This window comes from Gracilinanus agilis, chromosome 3 (assembly GCF_016433145.1).
Source record: "Gracilinanus agilis isolate LMUSP501 chromosome 3, AgileGrace, whole genome shotgun sequence".
NCBI classification, from domain to species: Eukaryota; Metazoa; Chordata; class Mammalia; order Didelphimorphia; family Didelphidae; genus Gracilinanus; species Gracilinanus agilis.
In genome coordinates, this window is record NC_058132.1 from 131,150,035 (window position 1) to 131,165,527 (window position 15,493).

Consider the following 15,493-nt stretch of genomic DNA (forward strand, 5'->3'; position numbering starts at 1 on the left):
CTTGGGCAGAGCTTCTCCCCTCCCCCTCTCCACCCTGTCTACTGACACTTTTTTCACATTCCCCTGCCCCTCTGCCCAATAACCCAATGGGAGCACACAGAGGGTAAGGTGAGCAACTCACAGACCACAGAGCTGGAAGGGAGCAGAGCGCTCAGACCACTCCCCTACCCCTCTCTACACTTGCTGAGGACATTCCTCACTTCACCCATCCAGCAGTCCAATGGGAGCACTTTCTCCCTCCCCTGTGTGGGATGAAGGGGTAGGGGGAAGGATGTGCCTGACACTTGGTCTGGGGTATGGGCAGGGCCCAGCACTTCGTCTCTAAAAAGTTCATCATCACTGCCACATACTATTTTCTATATACCTAGTACACTACTATTGAAAAAGAAAAGTCATCTATTCAGAAAACTCAAAATGTTAGTTGAGTAATAATCTCAATGAGGAGACTTCAAGTACACAAACATTACTGGATTTTTTTCCTGCCAAATTCAACAATTAATAATTTTTTGAGTTGTCTTAATGATAACTTCATCCTTTAAAAGGTGAAGTAATTACATAAGTAAGTAATTACATAAGGTAAATCGGGTGAAAATTATGGGAATCTTGGACACTCTTTCCTATGATTTGGTGAAGAATATGGTATGTAGTATATTCCAGTTATGGCAGCACTAATGTTTCATGTTCTGTTATCTTCACCCATTCTCTTTCATGCTTCTGTATTTCCTTACATGAATGTAACTTCTTTAATATACAATTCTACCTCTTCTCATTCCTTCACTTCTACATTTTGGGAGAACAAATTTCAGACAGTTAAAGGGACAAGTAGGATGTCATGATTAAAATTCTACATGGAAGTAAGTCAGGCAAGGATGGGAAACTTAGCAATGAAGTTCTGAAAACAAAAAAGGAAATCATTTCTGAAGAAAAAAACAGAAGTTGTCTAAAGAGACTAATGTGGAAGCACAAAGAACTCACTGAGCAATATTGATTTGAAAAAAATAATCAAAGACAAGCTGAGTGGCTCAATGGATAGAGAGCCAAACCTAGAGCCTAGATCCTTGGTTCAAATCTGACTTTTTAGTTGTGTTCAAACACTTTTTAGTTATGTAGCCTAACCTTTATCACCTCTGCTGCCTTGGAACTGATACTTAGTATGAATGTAAGGATTTAAGAAAAAAAAGAAAGAGATAATCAATAAACTTTATTTAAGACCTTACTTTGTACCAATTACCATTTTGGTGCTAGGGATACAGAAGGAAAAAAAATTAAACATTCCCTGACCTTGAAGAATTTACATTCTATTGATCAATATGTATAGACAGACAACATGTTTTTCATACACAATACTATCTACCATCTCTTTACCTTTTCATTGGCTGTGCCCTGCCCCTCACCTCAAATGCATTCTCACTTCATTTTCACCTCTCAAAATATATTTCCTTCAAAGCTTTGTTCTCATGTCCTACTTGAAGCCTTTTTCAGACACTTCCAATTGCTAGCACCTTCCCTTCCAAAAAAAAAAAATTCCTTTATTTTGTCTCTGGATAGATAACTTATTTATATATGTGTTGTCTACTCCTCATATAATATAAATTATTTTCACTCTGAAATAGTTTCATTTTGTATTTTGGTACACCAGACCCACGCACAATTCTTAGTACATAGTAGGCACTTAATAAATGCTGAATAATTAAGAATACATGAACTTGGGGGCAGCTGGGTAGCTCATTGGATTGAGAGCCAGGCCTAGAGACAGGAGGTCCTAGGTTCAAATCCGGCCTCAGACACTTCCCAGCTGTGTGACCCTGGGCAAGTCACTTGACCCCCATTGCCTACCGTTACCAATCTTCCACCTATAAATCAATACACAGAAGTTAAGGGTTTAAAATTAAAAAAAAAATACATGAACTTCAAGCTACACTGCAATAGTTCTGTGTTTCTGTGTTTTCTTCTAATATTTCCACAGTCTGCTTAGCATTTTCAAACAAAAGGTAAAGATAAACAGGAACTTCTCTGAATAAGAAAACATTAACACTAAAGTCTCAAAAAATATCATTAATGGAAATCACTTAGTATTCTCATGAATGATAAAGAAGAAAGAAATCTAACTGAAATTTTACTTTTTCTGATGACAAGTCATTCTAGATAGTGAATTATAAGTAAATAATATGAAGACATCATAAGTCTAAAAAACTAGAATTAGTCTAAAAACCAGAAAATGTCATCCAATGGGCAAGTATTGGTAATGAATATGAAGAATCATTCTAAACTATTCTTAAAAATTAGATTACTCTGAGTTGTGAATTATAATCCAAGAAGGAGCCCCAAGAGTGCTTAAAAGGCTCCCCTCTTCCCTCCGACTGAAAAGTGTGACACTACAAAAACATCCAAGTCATCATCACAAAGGATAATTATCATCAAATTTTGGGGAAAGTCATTTAAGTTCTCTAGGATTCATCTTCTTTGTCTGTAAAAAGTGGGAACTGAATAAAATTAGGTATGAAGTCCCTTCCAGCTCTAAACTATAATATTACTCTTACACAAAATCATGGCAAATATAATAAATATTTCAAGTACCTCATAGCTGCAACTCAATAAACCCATAAAAGAAGTGAAGAATAGCTATAGAGTGGTTTCCCTAGAAGAACTAAAAAAATGAACACTTTAGTATCTTAAGAGAAAAGCTGGTGGGATTGGAGGGGGCAATAATCAAAATATTTTAAAAGTCATGAAGTATAAGTATAGGGTTCATAATGTTTTATTATTATTTGTTATTATTATTAATGTTGATTCATAATGTTTTATTAAAGGAAAGTTGGGATTTAAAACATAGGAATTAATCCCACTCCCCCAACTTCCCATGTCCTTCATTCCTAACACTTGCCCATGTTAAACTTCTTCTAGCATTATTAGCCTAATTCCAGTTTTTGGTTTTTGAAGAGTTTTTCTAAGGCTAAAATAACAGAAAACTCCTAGGCCCTCTCATAAGCATCCCTTGGTAATACTGTCAAATCCACCACTAGCAAACTATACCACAAAAATACTTATGTAAACCATGAAGCCATTTATGTTTCAATTTAAATAGTTTTAAGACAAATGCTTCTATACTTCCATCCAGAATACAACAGTATCTACTCTTATTAAAAGTTGTCTTAATTCAAACTCAAATTTCATATTTATTCCACAAAATTCTAAATATCTGGAAAAAATTGCTTTAGTTATTCAAATATAAGAGAAAAATTTAAAGTTTTCTTCCAAATATAAATGTACTTTTAAAAATGCCTTCCAATTTGCTTTTTAAAAAAATAAACATGCAGACATACAAGATTCCATAGAGGCGGTGGTCTCACACTTGGATCTCTTTGGGTCCAAAGGGTAAATTCACAATTTCTGAATATTTGAAGTTTTCTCCCTTTGTGAAGAAAGTTTCCTTTAGGAATAGCACTTTACTAGGCTGTGTTCTTGTAGAGTTCAGAAGCTTTCTGGATATGCAAGTTTGTCCTTATAGTGTTTCTCAACTCCAGATAAGACATTGCCATCAGCCACTCTTTCCAGTGGTCATTACTATTTTTGCCAATGAGAATTGCAGATCTTCAACCTAAGTTCACAAATTTATCATTCAGTCTATGGTGGGATGGGGAGATGGGGAGAAAAATTAATCCTTGTTGCACCTTCCCTCCCCAAGACAATTCCTTTAACTCACTGCTCCTAGAATTTTCATCCAGAAATGATTTGCTATAATATACAAAGGTCCAAAGAGGTTTCTGAGTTTTTTTTAAATAAATCCCAATATATTTCTTATGTGTATTCATTTTATTTCATCTAATGATCAAAATATTTCACTATTCCCAAACTGATTAAAGTCTTGTTTAGACCTTTCATTCTTTGCCTGATGGATTTAAATGAGTAGTTTGGGTCTTCTATATAATCTTGGGATGAGGTGTATGTTCACTCTTAAGTATGGATATATATATAAAATAGATGCAAAGCAAGAGTGTGTTAGTGAGTGTGTGTGTGTGTGTGTGTGTGTGTGTGTGTGTGTGCACAGCATGCACCTGGAGATGAAGAAAGCCTTCATATAAGAAGCTGAGCCTTGAAGGACTCTAGGAATTTTAAAGAGACAGAGGTAAGAACAAAGTACATTGCATGGGAATTAACAAGTAAAAGACAGATAAAGAAGATGGAGTAATATGTATAAGTAATACTCCAGTATGGCAGGACTGAACTGTAAAATGAAGGAAAGGGAGTAATATGTAAGAAGGATGGAAAAGGAGGTGGAAACCTGGTTGTGAAGGTCTTTATATATATATATATATCAGAAAAGTAAATATTTGATTCCAATGTAATAAGGAATACCAGAGTTTACTAAGTAATATAGTCAGAGTTGTGCTTTGGGAAAATCACTTCGCAGCTATGTGGAGAAAGGACTGGAGTAAAAAGATACATGAGGCAGGAAGATCAAACCCAAAAAACTCACAATAGCCCAGGTGAGAGGTAATGAGCACTTAAATTCAGGAAGAAGAAAAAAAGGAATTTATATGAGAGAAGATATAGAAGGTAGAGAAGATATAGGGGGAGGCAGGTAATAAACTGGACAGACTACTGGGAGTCAGAACTCCTCTTCCTGAATTCGAATATGGCTTCATATACTTACTAGCCATGTGACTATGGGGAAGTCATTTCACTCTTTTACCTCAGTTTCCTCATTTATAAAATGAGCTGGAGAAGGAAATGATGAACCATTCCAGTATGTCTAGCTAGAAAACTCCAAATGAAGTCACAAAGATGCAACTGAAAAATGATCAAACAACATAGAGGCTGAAATTACAAATTCAGCAAGTGATGGAAAAGTAAGGGATGAAGAATGACAAGACTACAAACCTAAGTAAACAGGAAGGATCAAGCCTTTGACAGAAATAGGGAAGTTCAGAAGAGGAGTGGACTGAAGGGAGAGAAGTGGGTAAAAGAGAATTAATTCAGTTTTGGACATGTTGAATTCAATGTGTCTACAGGGCATCCAAATAAAAGTTTTTAATATGTAGCTTAATTTAATAATATGGAATTGTAGCACAATAAAGTGACTAAATAAACTTAGTCATCTATTTAAAGATAATTAAACCTTTGGAAGTTGATAAGATCACCAAAAGAGAATAGAGAGAGAAGAGGGTCCAGGATCCTGGGGGGTATGTCCAAATAACATCAGAGACATGAAATGTTCTCCTTTCCTCAACTCTAGCTCTCCTGAAAGTCCAGTTCCTCGAGGTTATTAATGATCTCCCTATTGCTCAGAAATTACTATTGAATCAACAAGACTTTATTAAATACTTACAGTGCTATGTACTAGGAACAACAAAGAAAAGTAAAAACACACAACTCCTGCCTTTAAAGAGCCCACATACTAATGGAGACAACTTACAATTATGTACATACTACATATATTCAGTGTAGCCAGGAGGTAACTGCAGAAGGAAGATACAGTAGGGAGGTCTGGAAGTCCTCCCAGTGTAACTGAAATTAAGCTAAGTTTCCCTTTCCTTCAGGGAAGCCAAAAGGCAGAGATAAGGAGGGAACACATTCCAGGCATATGGGTAAAGGTAAAGACAGCCAATGAAAATATATGGTCAGTATTTACTTATCTTTATATATGTTTCCTACCAGTAGAGTATGAACCCACTGAGGTAAGGGGAAGTTTCACTGTCATCTTTGTATACTAATCACCTTGCACAATGCCTGATACATAACATATTAAGTGCTTAAGAAATGCCTCTGGAATTGAATAGAATTAAGAACAACTGAAGCACAGCATTACAATGTGAATGCATGAACATTCTACAAAACTTTTTTCAAGACAGTGGCCTCTGCTCTTCTCTAATCCCAAATACTAAGATAAAATTATTTTTTTTCAGGAGGAATTCTTATAATTCAATCTAAAAATTTCACCCTTACAAGCCAAAGATCAATGGAGTATACTTCTGGTATTCTTCAAACGTCAGGAGTAAGCAAGGAGTTTCCTGACCATAAGGCAGACACCCTGTGGCAAATTTATGAAGGGGATGGAAGAAAGTGAAGAGTCAAACAATCATGATTAATGAGTTACTATCTGTATCCAATCTATAAGATCACAAATTCTAAGCAAGACACTGCATTTTTCCACTGCAATTTTTACTAACAATTAATTAACCTTCTAACATTAACATTTTTTAAATTAGATTATTTAGGCAAATAATATAAACAAAAATGTATATACATGTGCAAGACTCCACTAAAGTCCTATTCCTTATGGCATGGAGCTTACCTGTGGGCTTTTCAAGGCTATGCCAGCAAGTCATAAGTTATTATATTATATGAAGGTTCTATCCAAGAAAGGCTTTGAGTAAAGGCCTGCTAAGGACCAGCTTAAATATGGAGAGACTAATAATGGCCAGGAGACTAATTTTTTTAGTTTTAGTAATACTGAAAAACTATTAAGCATTAAGTCATGAAAGTAGGGATCAAGTAGGTGGCTCAGTGGATTGGGAACCAGGAACAGAGATAAGAGGTTCTGGATTCAAAACTGGCCACAGACACTGCCTAGCTGTATGACTTGGGTAAGTCACTTAACCTCCACTGCTTAACCCTTATCACTCTTCTGTCTTGGAACCAATTCTAAGAAGGTATGGGTTAAAAATAAAAAAGATTATGGAAGTGCTGAAATCTGAGATGGTGAACAGAGTTCCCATATATCAGTAATATTAAAGATCCTTGAAGAATGTTTAATTAACATAATTCATTGGTAAGGTCTATCATCTTGGTGATGGTTCTCCATCAATTCCTCTTCCTATCTCTGCAAAAGAATGTATCTTATCCCTATCATGCCTAACAATTGCCAACTTCAACCATAAACATGACAAAAGACATTCTTTTATTTTCTTTTGTTTATAAAGTTTTATATTTCTTTAGAAAAAGCATAAAAGAAGTAACCTTAAAAGCAAAGTATATTAGGCCTAGCAGAAAGAGCACTACAAATAAAGAGAGCTGAGTTCAAGTCCAAGCTCTGCCAAAGTCAGGTGAGGAAAGTAAAGTCACTTGACTCCTCCAAGACCTATAAAAATGAGGTCATTGGATCACTCAGTCCTTTCCAACCCTGACATTCTATGACTAGCCATTTTACAAATGGTAAAATAAGACAGAGGCTATGACTATCAAAGATGAGTATTAGAAAAGTTACTTTAAATGTGTCTCAAATTTAAAAAAGAAAAAAGTCTGTTTTCCTTACTATCTCAAACATAGTAACTTTGACATTCATTACCATACAATCTTTTACAGACTATTATTTAAATATTTCTAAGATCTTTTAATATCCTTTCTCATATAATGAGTAGTCTTAAGAAATTAAACTGTAAATTGAAGGAATCGTTTAAAATATTTTTACTTGGCTAAAAAATCTGAGCCATAGAAATAAGATCCTTAAATGTGCTTCATCATAACTCACAGAATTACTAGAATTAAAGATTACATAATTATCATGAACATTCACTGCCTTATGTGGCAGTTCCAAATACTTAGTTTACATTAAAGGGTTTACTCTAAAGTTAAAATAATGTAACATTTCCAAAGATCAATTCATATGCCATTAACTAAAATTACAAATGATAAATATCAATTATTATTTTCCTCAGTGTTACTCTCAAAAAATCATCATTCTTCAGTAGAAAAAATATCTACCTAAGTTTTTATTCCAAAAATCAATAATGCAGAAACAAAGCCTTCAGTTGATTTAAGAATGGATCATTTTAGTTTTTATCTCCTTGTTTCTAATTTCATTTTTAAGTATAAGTGGTTTGGATAATGCAAACTTTTAAATATGTTTACATGTTGAGACTTCCCATAAGATTTTCGATGCACTGAGGGTTAAATTATCTTTTTAAATCAAATAATTATTTCATTCTCGTTCTTAAGCCATTGTATATCTATGAAGCCCATCTGTTAGGCAATGACTTATCTAGCATACATTTCTACTGCAACAGCTTCCCAAACTGGTTTCCAGATTTAGAAGATTTTCCAGTTTGTAAGCTTTCTTGCTTTTATCTGATACCAGTCTACTAATATAAGTGCATAAATTCACAAAACTGAAAATCACTTAATAAGACATACCCTGAAAGTATAAAAGGTTTGTGTTTTTTTTAAAAAGGTTGTTGGTTTGATTAAAAAAAAAGTAAGGAAAGATATGTTATATTGATTCCAATTTGTAGATAGAGAAATGCTAATATAGTAAAACATTTTAAGACTTAAATCTTTTTTTTTTTTTCAATTTAGGAGAAAACAGGAAAATAACCACTAAACCCCTACTTGGTGGCTGGTCAAAATAAGGATTAAACAGTATTTCTGTTACTTTTTGGACAGAATAGGGACATATATCACAAAATGGTAAGCTTCCCTCCAACTTAGAATGACTTTGTGAAGAAATTTAATTGAAGGATTATTTTGTGTACATAGCTTTATGAAAATACATAACTTAGAAACAGTAACAGAATATAATGAAAAGGAAAACTCCTGAGCAGAGTTCTCTTCTTATCTGTGGACTTAACACATTCACCAAACTAATAATCAGTTTTAGCATTTCTGTATATTTGAGAAATAAACAGTAAAATATAATACATGCTCTCAATATTACATTGCTATAGCTGCAGTTCTTTTGGCTTTCCAGTAGGTCCAATGTAAACAGCTAATTAATATTAGAAAAGCACATTACATTCAAACATCAAAGAGAACTCTAACTCAATCTTCTTACTTTCGTTTCTTTAAAAAAATAAAATAAAATGTGCATAATAATGAAGTTTTAAAGTATTCTTAAAAGCATATTGTAAAATTCCCATGACTCCACACTAAATACAATAGACAACTGATTACCAGTGAGTTTTAAGCCATGCTTTCTCACCCTATATTACATGCAAAAGACTGACTGTTGCAGATTGAATTGCTTCAAAGGCTATGCTGCAGTAAAAATTGCATTCACAAGAAACAAAAATTGTAGATGTTCATTTATGAATCCATTTTTCTTATTTCCTATGACATCTCGTACATTTCTCAACCTCTCGTGGTTAGCGCAAAACATTAAGTCATACACAGTCCTGCAGTAACTCCTTCTTACCAAGAAAAAAAACCCAGAACGACTATATTTTAATATTTTTACCTTAGTCTTTACAAACATGCCAAGGTCTCTAAACACAATGGCCATTTAAACAAACCTGTACGATTTCAATATCCCTGATACTTCAATTTCAAAACCATCATATATACAAATTATTAGGCAGGAAATAAACTCGGGGAGTTGGGGGGGGGGGGAGTGTGAGAAAAGAGGAGAAAAAATCCTAACAGGCTCCATTATATATTAATATAATGATGAGACATTAAAGATAGATGCAAACCCGCATCTTTCCCACACACACACCCCCCCCTTCACTGGAAAACATCACACCCAACTAAAGCTTAAAGCACATTCCTCCAAGACCAGGGAATTCCAGTTTCTAGAGATAAACCTTCATTTTCAGGGAGCAATACTATATACAATTTAAAGAAGCCAGGGAAAGAATCCCAAAGACAACGCACCCTTTCACCCAGTAACCAAACTCTTGGGCCCAAAAGAACCCTACAATGATCAATATTTCTCATAGCCACTCGTAACCAAGATGAGTGGTACCAAACAGTAGAGTTGGACACTGTACTCGAATCACAGGAGGGGACAAGGAGGGACGATAGGGTGCAGCTCAGTGTACATATGGATCACCCACTGGGTGATACAGACTGGACGATCTGAGCTCCAGGAGACGTGATGCGTGTGTTATACTGGGGGGGGGGGGAGGGAAGGGGGCGGAGGAGTGGAAGATGGGGTGGGTGTGGAGGGAGTTAGTGGAGAGACATTCCCAGAGACACATGCCCATTTCTCTTACCAGGTTGAGCACCGTCTCCACGATGTCCCTGTTGCTGACCTCCCCGACCTGTATGAGTCCAATCAACACTGCGAATTTCATCCGGATGTTGCGGATCGGAACCGATGGGTTAATCATTCCGGCGGGGAGCACCATGGAGCCGGAGCCGGACGCCCCTCTCAGCTCCCCTAAACCACTAACCCCGCCACCACCGCCGCTGCCTCCAGGGCCACCTCCAGCTCCAGTTCCGGACCCGACGGCGATAAGCCCAGCAGGCTGAGGCTCGGGCCCCGGCCCGGGCCCCGGCCCGGACTTCTCGCTCGCCATTTATCCCGCTCCCACGGAGGAGGAGGACGAAGAGGAGGAGGACGAAAAGAAGGGAGGAGGCGCTGCCACCACCACCGCTGGTACCGTTATACCTGGATCAGCCCCCGCCCCCCCCGCCCCCGGCCGCCGAGCCTCAGCATCCACCAGCGCCGCGCCGCGGTGCCGGCCACGGCAGCCCAGGCAGCTGAGGTGCCCGAGCCTGGGAGCGTGCGCGGGCGGCGGCGGAAAGCTAATCCCGGGGTGATTCTCCGCCGCCGCGGCGGCCGCGGCTGCCCCGCTAGCAACGGTGCCCGCCTCTCTCTCGGTCCAGCTCGACCCGGCCCGCCCCCCGCGGAGATGCTGCTGTGGCTCCAAAGGAGCCGGCGCCAGAAAGGGTGGTGGAGGAGCGGGACAGGAGTCGTAGCACCGGACGCCAGCTGGTGATGAAGCTGTGTCCGCCGTTCCGGACGCTACCGCCGGCAATACCGCCGCTGCAGCTGCTGCCGCTGCTGTTGTTGTGAAGCCCCGACGCCGCCGCTCACTCCGCCATGTTGCCGCCCCCTGCCTGCGGTAGCAGTCGCTACGCCTGCGCAGAGCCACCAGGGGGCGGAGCCCTAGGTGCAGCCCCCTCCCCGGTCCTGCCCTCCGCTCCTTACCACCACCACCCCAGCACCATCCCGGCACCCTTCATCCCTCCCCTAACCACACAAAACGGATAGGCAGGTGAGCAGGTGCATGGGGACTGCAGCCAGTGACTAGGACTAGCTGGAAGGGGAGGAGCAGTTATTGGCTTCTATTTAGTATTCTCTTGAGGGTAAATTTTACCTCCAGGGAAAGACACAGCTTGTAGCTGGTCTTCTCTGTAGCTTCATTCTTTTAACATCTCTAGCTAGTAGGACGAGGATGCACCAGCATCAGAGTTGCATCTCCTGCTGCTTCTGTCGTTTCTGGGTGCCCAGGAAGACTAGGGAGTGGCAAGCGCCCTCTTTATGCTCCTCTTCACCATCCCTTCCTCGCCCACCCGCACTGCAACTTCCCAAGAGGAAAAACTGGCTGGGCAAAGCAGAAACAGACATACCGTAGGGAACAATCCTGCATTGTCAAGAGGAATAATATAGATGGAGTCTAATAGGTCTTTTCTATGGCTATAAAAGAGGTTGACACCTGCACACACAAGAGCAACTTAAAATAGAACTTGTCACACGCTAATCCATTCTGTATAGAATTTTGAACAACAAATAGTTCTTGCGGTTGTCCTCCAACCGGTGAGGATGTAGCCACATAACACCCCAGAGTATTTTGATGGGAATAAAGCTTTGCTTTAAAATATTTCCTTAACTTCTCTCTGTGCACTGCAGATAATGTACATAGTACAGAGACTTTGAAAAGACATGAAAATATAATTGATCCTCACTCTAGCCCTAGGGTTGGAATAAAGTTATGCTTCTGGGGGAAAAAAAAGCAAACATAAGCAAAATCAAAAGTCATCTATTTTAACAATAAACTTGAAATATAATTTTTGTTGCAAATCTGTAATTAAGGCTGACCAAGTATTACAGCAGATTTTCCAATCAAAATGAAGTAATAGTGGAACAAAAAAAAAATGATTCTTTACTAACATTTTTGCTCTTTGAGTCCCCTTCAATAAATATATTTTAAAAGATATTAGTAATGTTACTTATTATGAAGTGGTAAGGTATATGTTGTCTTTAGTTGTGTCAAGGGATAATGAAAAGGAAATAAGCATTTATTAAGCACCTATTATATTTTAGGCACTGTGTTAAACACTTTGCAAATATCTCTTTTGATCCTATTAAATTAATCCAATATGGTCCTATTAGATCAAATTATATCTCACAGAACATTAATACATTTAACAAAAAAAGAGCATCACATACCACAGTTATTCTAATTCAACAAAAGTACTTATTAAGTACTTACTATGTGTGAGATATTTTACAAATGTGAAGGACTCTTTGTACTGTTTTCCAAACCACAGTTATAAGGGAATTCCACTGTACTGGGTTTGCTATTGTCTTGTTTTAAGGAAGTATTTTATTTAGGTAAATTGATTTATTGACTCATATAAATATTTAAAGAGTCTTCTGAAAGAAATATTCACATGCCTGTCATTTTAAGAGAAACACCAAATATAATTATAAAGTGCTAATATGGTTGAAAATTAAACATGAAAAGAGGGGGAAACTATAAAATCTAAGATAACAAAATATGAGAACTGAAACCTATTGTATTTAAAAATCCTGTCAAATTTACATAGATCCATAACATCTTGTCTCAATTTATTTGCTGGTAATTTTATTTTCAGATACTCTATTTCTAATCAGAAATTGAAAATGATATATTTTAAAGCAAGTAAATATAAACTGAAAGATAATCTTCAATTCACCCTCTTGTCCATATATGTCAGAAAGGATAACACTTGCTTGTTTTAGACACTACTTGCCCCCTAATTTTCACAAGATAGTTAGAGAATGAAAGCCAACATTCTATATTACCTGTGTATATATAATTTAACAATCCTGAAACAGTTTTGCTTTTCCTCTTAGTCTTTTCATTATATTTTTCAGACAGGAATGAAATGAAAATGTCAGGTCTTCAAGATTCAGGTGTTTTCTGTACTTCTTTTAATCCCAGAGCCATTTAAGTGAGCCCCCTATTGAAGGGGATGGTTGCTGTGATCTCAATAGAATCATGATAGATTATTTATAATTGTATTGAAATCTTCACTCTGTTTATATGTTATCAATACCCTACACACACCACAAAAATATGAAAAATAGTTAATGTCTATGTGGGCTACACATTAGTCAGAAGTAAATTTCTTGGCTTTTTTCAATATGTTTTAAATTGGGGGGGGGTGGATAGGTATCAGGTTCATGACCCCAAAGTAGTAAAAAATACTAATGAGGGATGTACCTAGTTTAAGCATTTCCATTAAAAGTCTGCCTTGGTAAGTTGTTTAAGACATTAAAAGGGACTTTAATAAATTTTGTGTCAATACAGTGAGAATAGTTGGAACTATTTAAGTATATTAATAGAGATCACTGAAATGATCATTTTAATAATCTCTAGAATTGGCTAATCTTAATTTGGAAGCAAAGGACTATTCCTGGATAGTCTAAATATTGTGTTTTTATGCAATACCTAACAAACATTAAGAATTTTAATGTTAATGACTACTAACAATTATCATACCAAATTTATGCAAAGTATGAATTGTGAACTTTTAACACAATAAATTTTAAAATATCCATTAAAGTAGAAAAAGTCATTTGAAAAATCATTTGAAGCTATAGTCCACTCTTAATCATCCATAAATGAGTTTCTATCTATATTCAAGTTTATATTTAACTCCTAATAAGAATTTGATATGTAGTTATCTTCTTTCAAGCCAAGGAGTGATATAGCGCATAATCAGCACAATCACTTTTTAGTTGACAACAACTTCTATTTACTTTGATTTAAATACATATGTGATATATACATATATAAGTACATATATATTTAACCATTGGTTCCATTTTGAGAAAGTTCTAAGAAAAGTTTGCATTTTTTTTGATGCTTTGATACCAAGAGAGACTAAGCACTGGGTGAAAATTGAACTGGGGTCAAAATAGGAAGCTATAGAGCTTCCCAACCCTTCCTGAGTAAGGACTTTATTGTGTGGTTTCATTATTTTCTCTGAAGTGGATTCCCAGCAAATTAAATACACTCATATTAAAAACATAAGTGCCAAAACACATTCCAAAACCAAGTAGAGACAATTTATGAATTATGAGTAATTTATACAAGATTATCTATACCTCTTTTCCCTGCCATTAATAGAAATTAGTAAGATGAATATATTTTGAATATTTTATTTGGTATAAATGTCTGAATTACATTGGAAAGTTAAAACAACCGTTAAAAGAGAACTCTGTCATTTTGAGGGGATGATTTCTTGTATTTTCAGTTACAGAAGATACTTGTGACATAAAAATTTTTCATAGTTCACTTGAAAACAATTTCATCAACAATTAACCACACCTTCAATCAATCAATAAACCTATACATTCAGAGTTTAAGACAATTATCTTAAAGTATAACCTGAGGGGCAGCTAGATAGTTTGGTGGATAGATTGCCAGGCCTGGTATTTGATGGACCTGGAATCAAATTTGACTTCAGACACTTCCTAGCTGTGTGACCCTGGGCAAGTCACTTAACCCCCATTGCCTTGGAATATAGACAATATATATATATATATATATATTCTAAGACAGAAGATAATGGGTTTAAAAAAATAAAATTATAATCTGTATATGTCTCATGTATTCTAAATTACATATTGTCTAATTTTTAAAAATTAAATTGCTATGGCATGAGTGCTAATCAATCACTAAATATCTGAGCTTCTACCATATAACCCAGGCAATATGATAGTTGTGGCAATACGAAAGCTGTAATTCATAGTTCCTTCCCTTAAAGTTTGTAGTCAAGTTGGAAAGATATGCAAATGAATCCCAGATCTCTGTATCCAACCCATCTCTCTCCTGAGCTTCAGTCACAACTTCTTAATGAGCATTTCAAACTGGATTTTCTATAGTCATTTTAAACTCAACATATCCAAAACAAAGCTCACTATATCCTTCCCCTCTCCCCGCAAAAATACTTCTGTATTTTGCTATTATTGTCTATGACACTCCCTTCCTTCAAATCATTTAACTTTAAAACATTAATGCTATCCTCAATTCCACTTTCTCCCTTACCCTATACATACAGTCAATAGCCAATTCTTGTCATTTCTATCTCTACACATCACTAAAATGAAATAGTTTCAGAAAAACTTGGAAAGACATATGAATTGATACAAAGGGAAGTGGGCAGAACCAGAACATTATACACAATAAGAGCAATATTGTAACAATAATGTACTGTGGAAAAACTTAGCTACTCTGATTAATACAATGATATGTAACAATTCTGAAGGACTCATGATTAAAAATGCCATCCACTTCCAAAGAGAGAACTAATGAACTCTGAGTGTAGCTTGAAAAATAATTTTTTTTCATTTCCTTTTTTTGCAAAATGGGTAGTGACAGGAAGATGGGAAAGAATTTGAAGCTGAAAATTAAAATATAGAAATATAAAAAAATTTAAATAGATAAAAACTAAATAAACTGATGGCAGCCCTCCTGAGTATCAGAAAATTATATATATTTACTACTTAAGTGGATAAATATATAAATATATATTTCATTGTTATAAATTGCCCATCAGT

The 15,493-nt window shown here is 36.3% G+C and overlaps 1 protein-coding gene across 1 annotated transcript in view; it reads right to left on the reverse strand.

Annotated features, from left to right (window-relative positions):
- The window catches only part of NBEA (neurobeachin), an 800,789-nt gene extending 790,554 nt beyond the window's left edge, over positions 1-10,235 (reverse strand). The window contains exon 1 of the mRNA XM_044668958.1: positions 9,930-10,235. Within this exon, the coding sequence (XP_044524893.1) occupies positions 9,930-10,235 (306 nt within the window). The remainder of the gene's footprint in view (positions 1-9,929) is intronic.
- Positions 10,236-15,493: the final 5,258 nt, after the last annotated feature.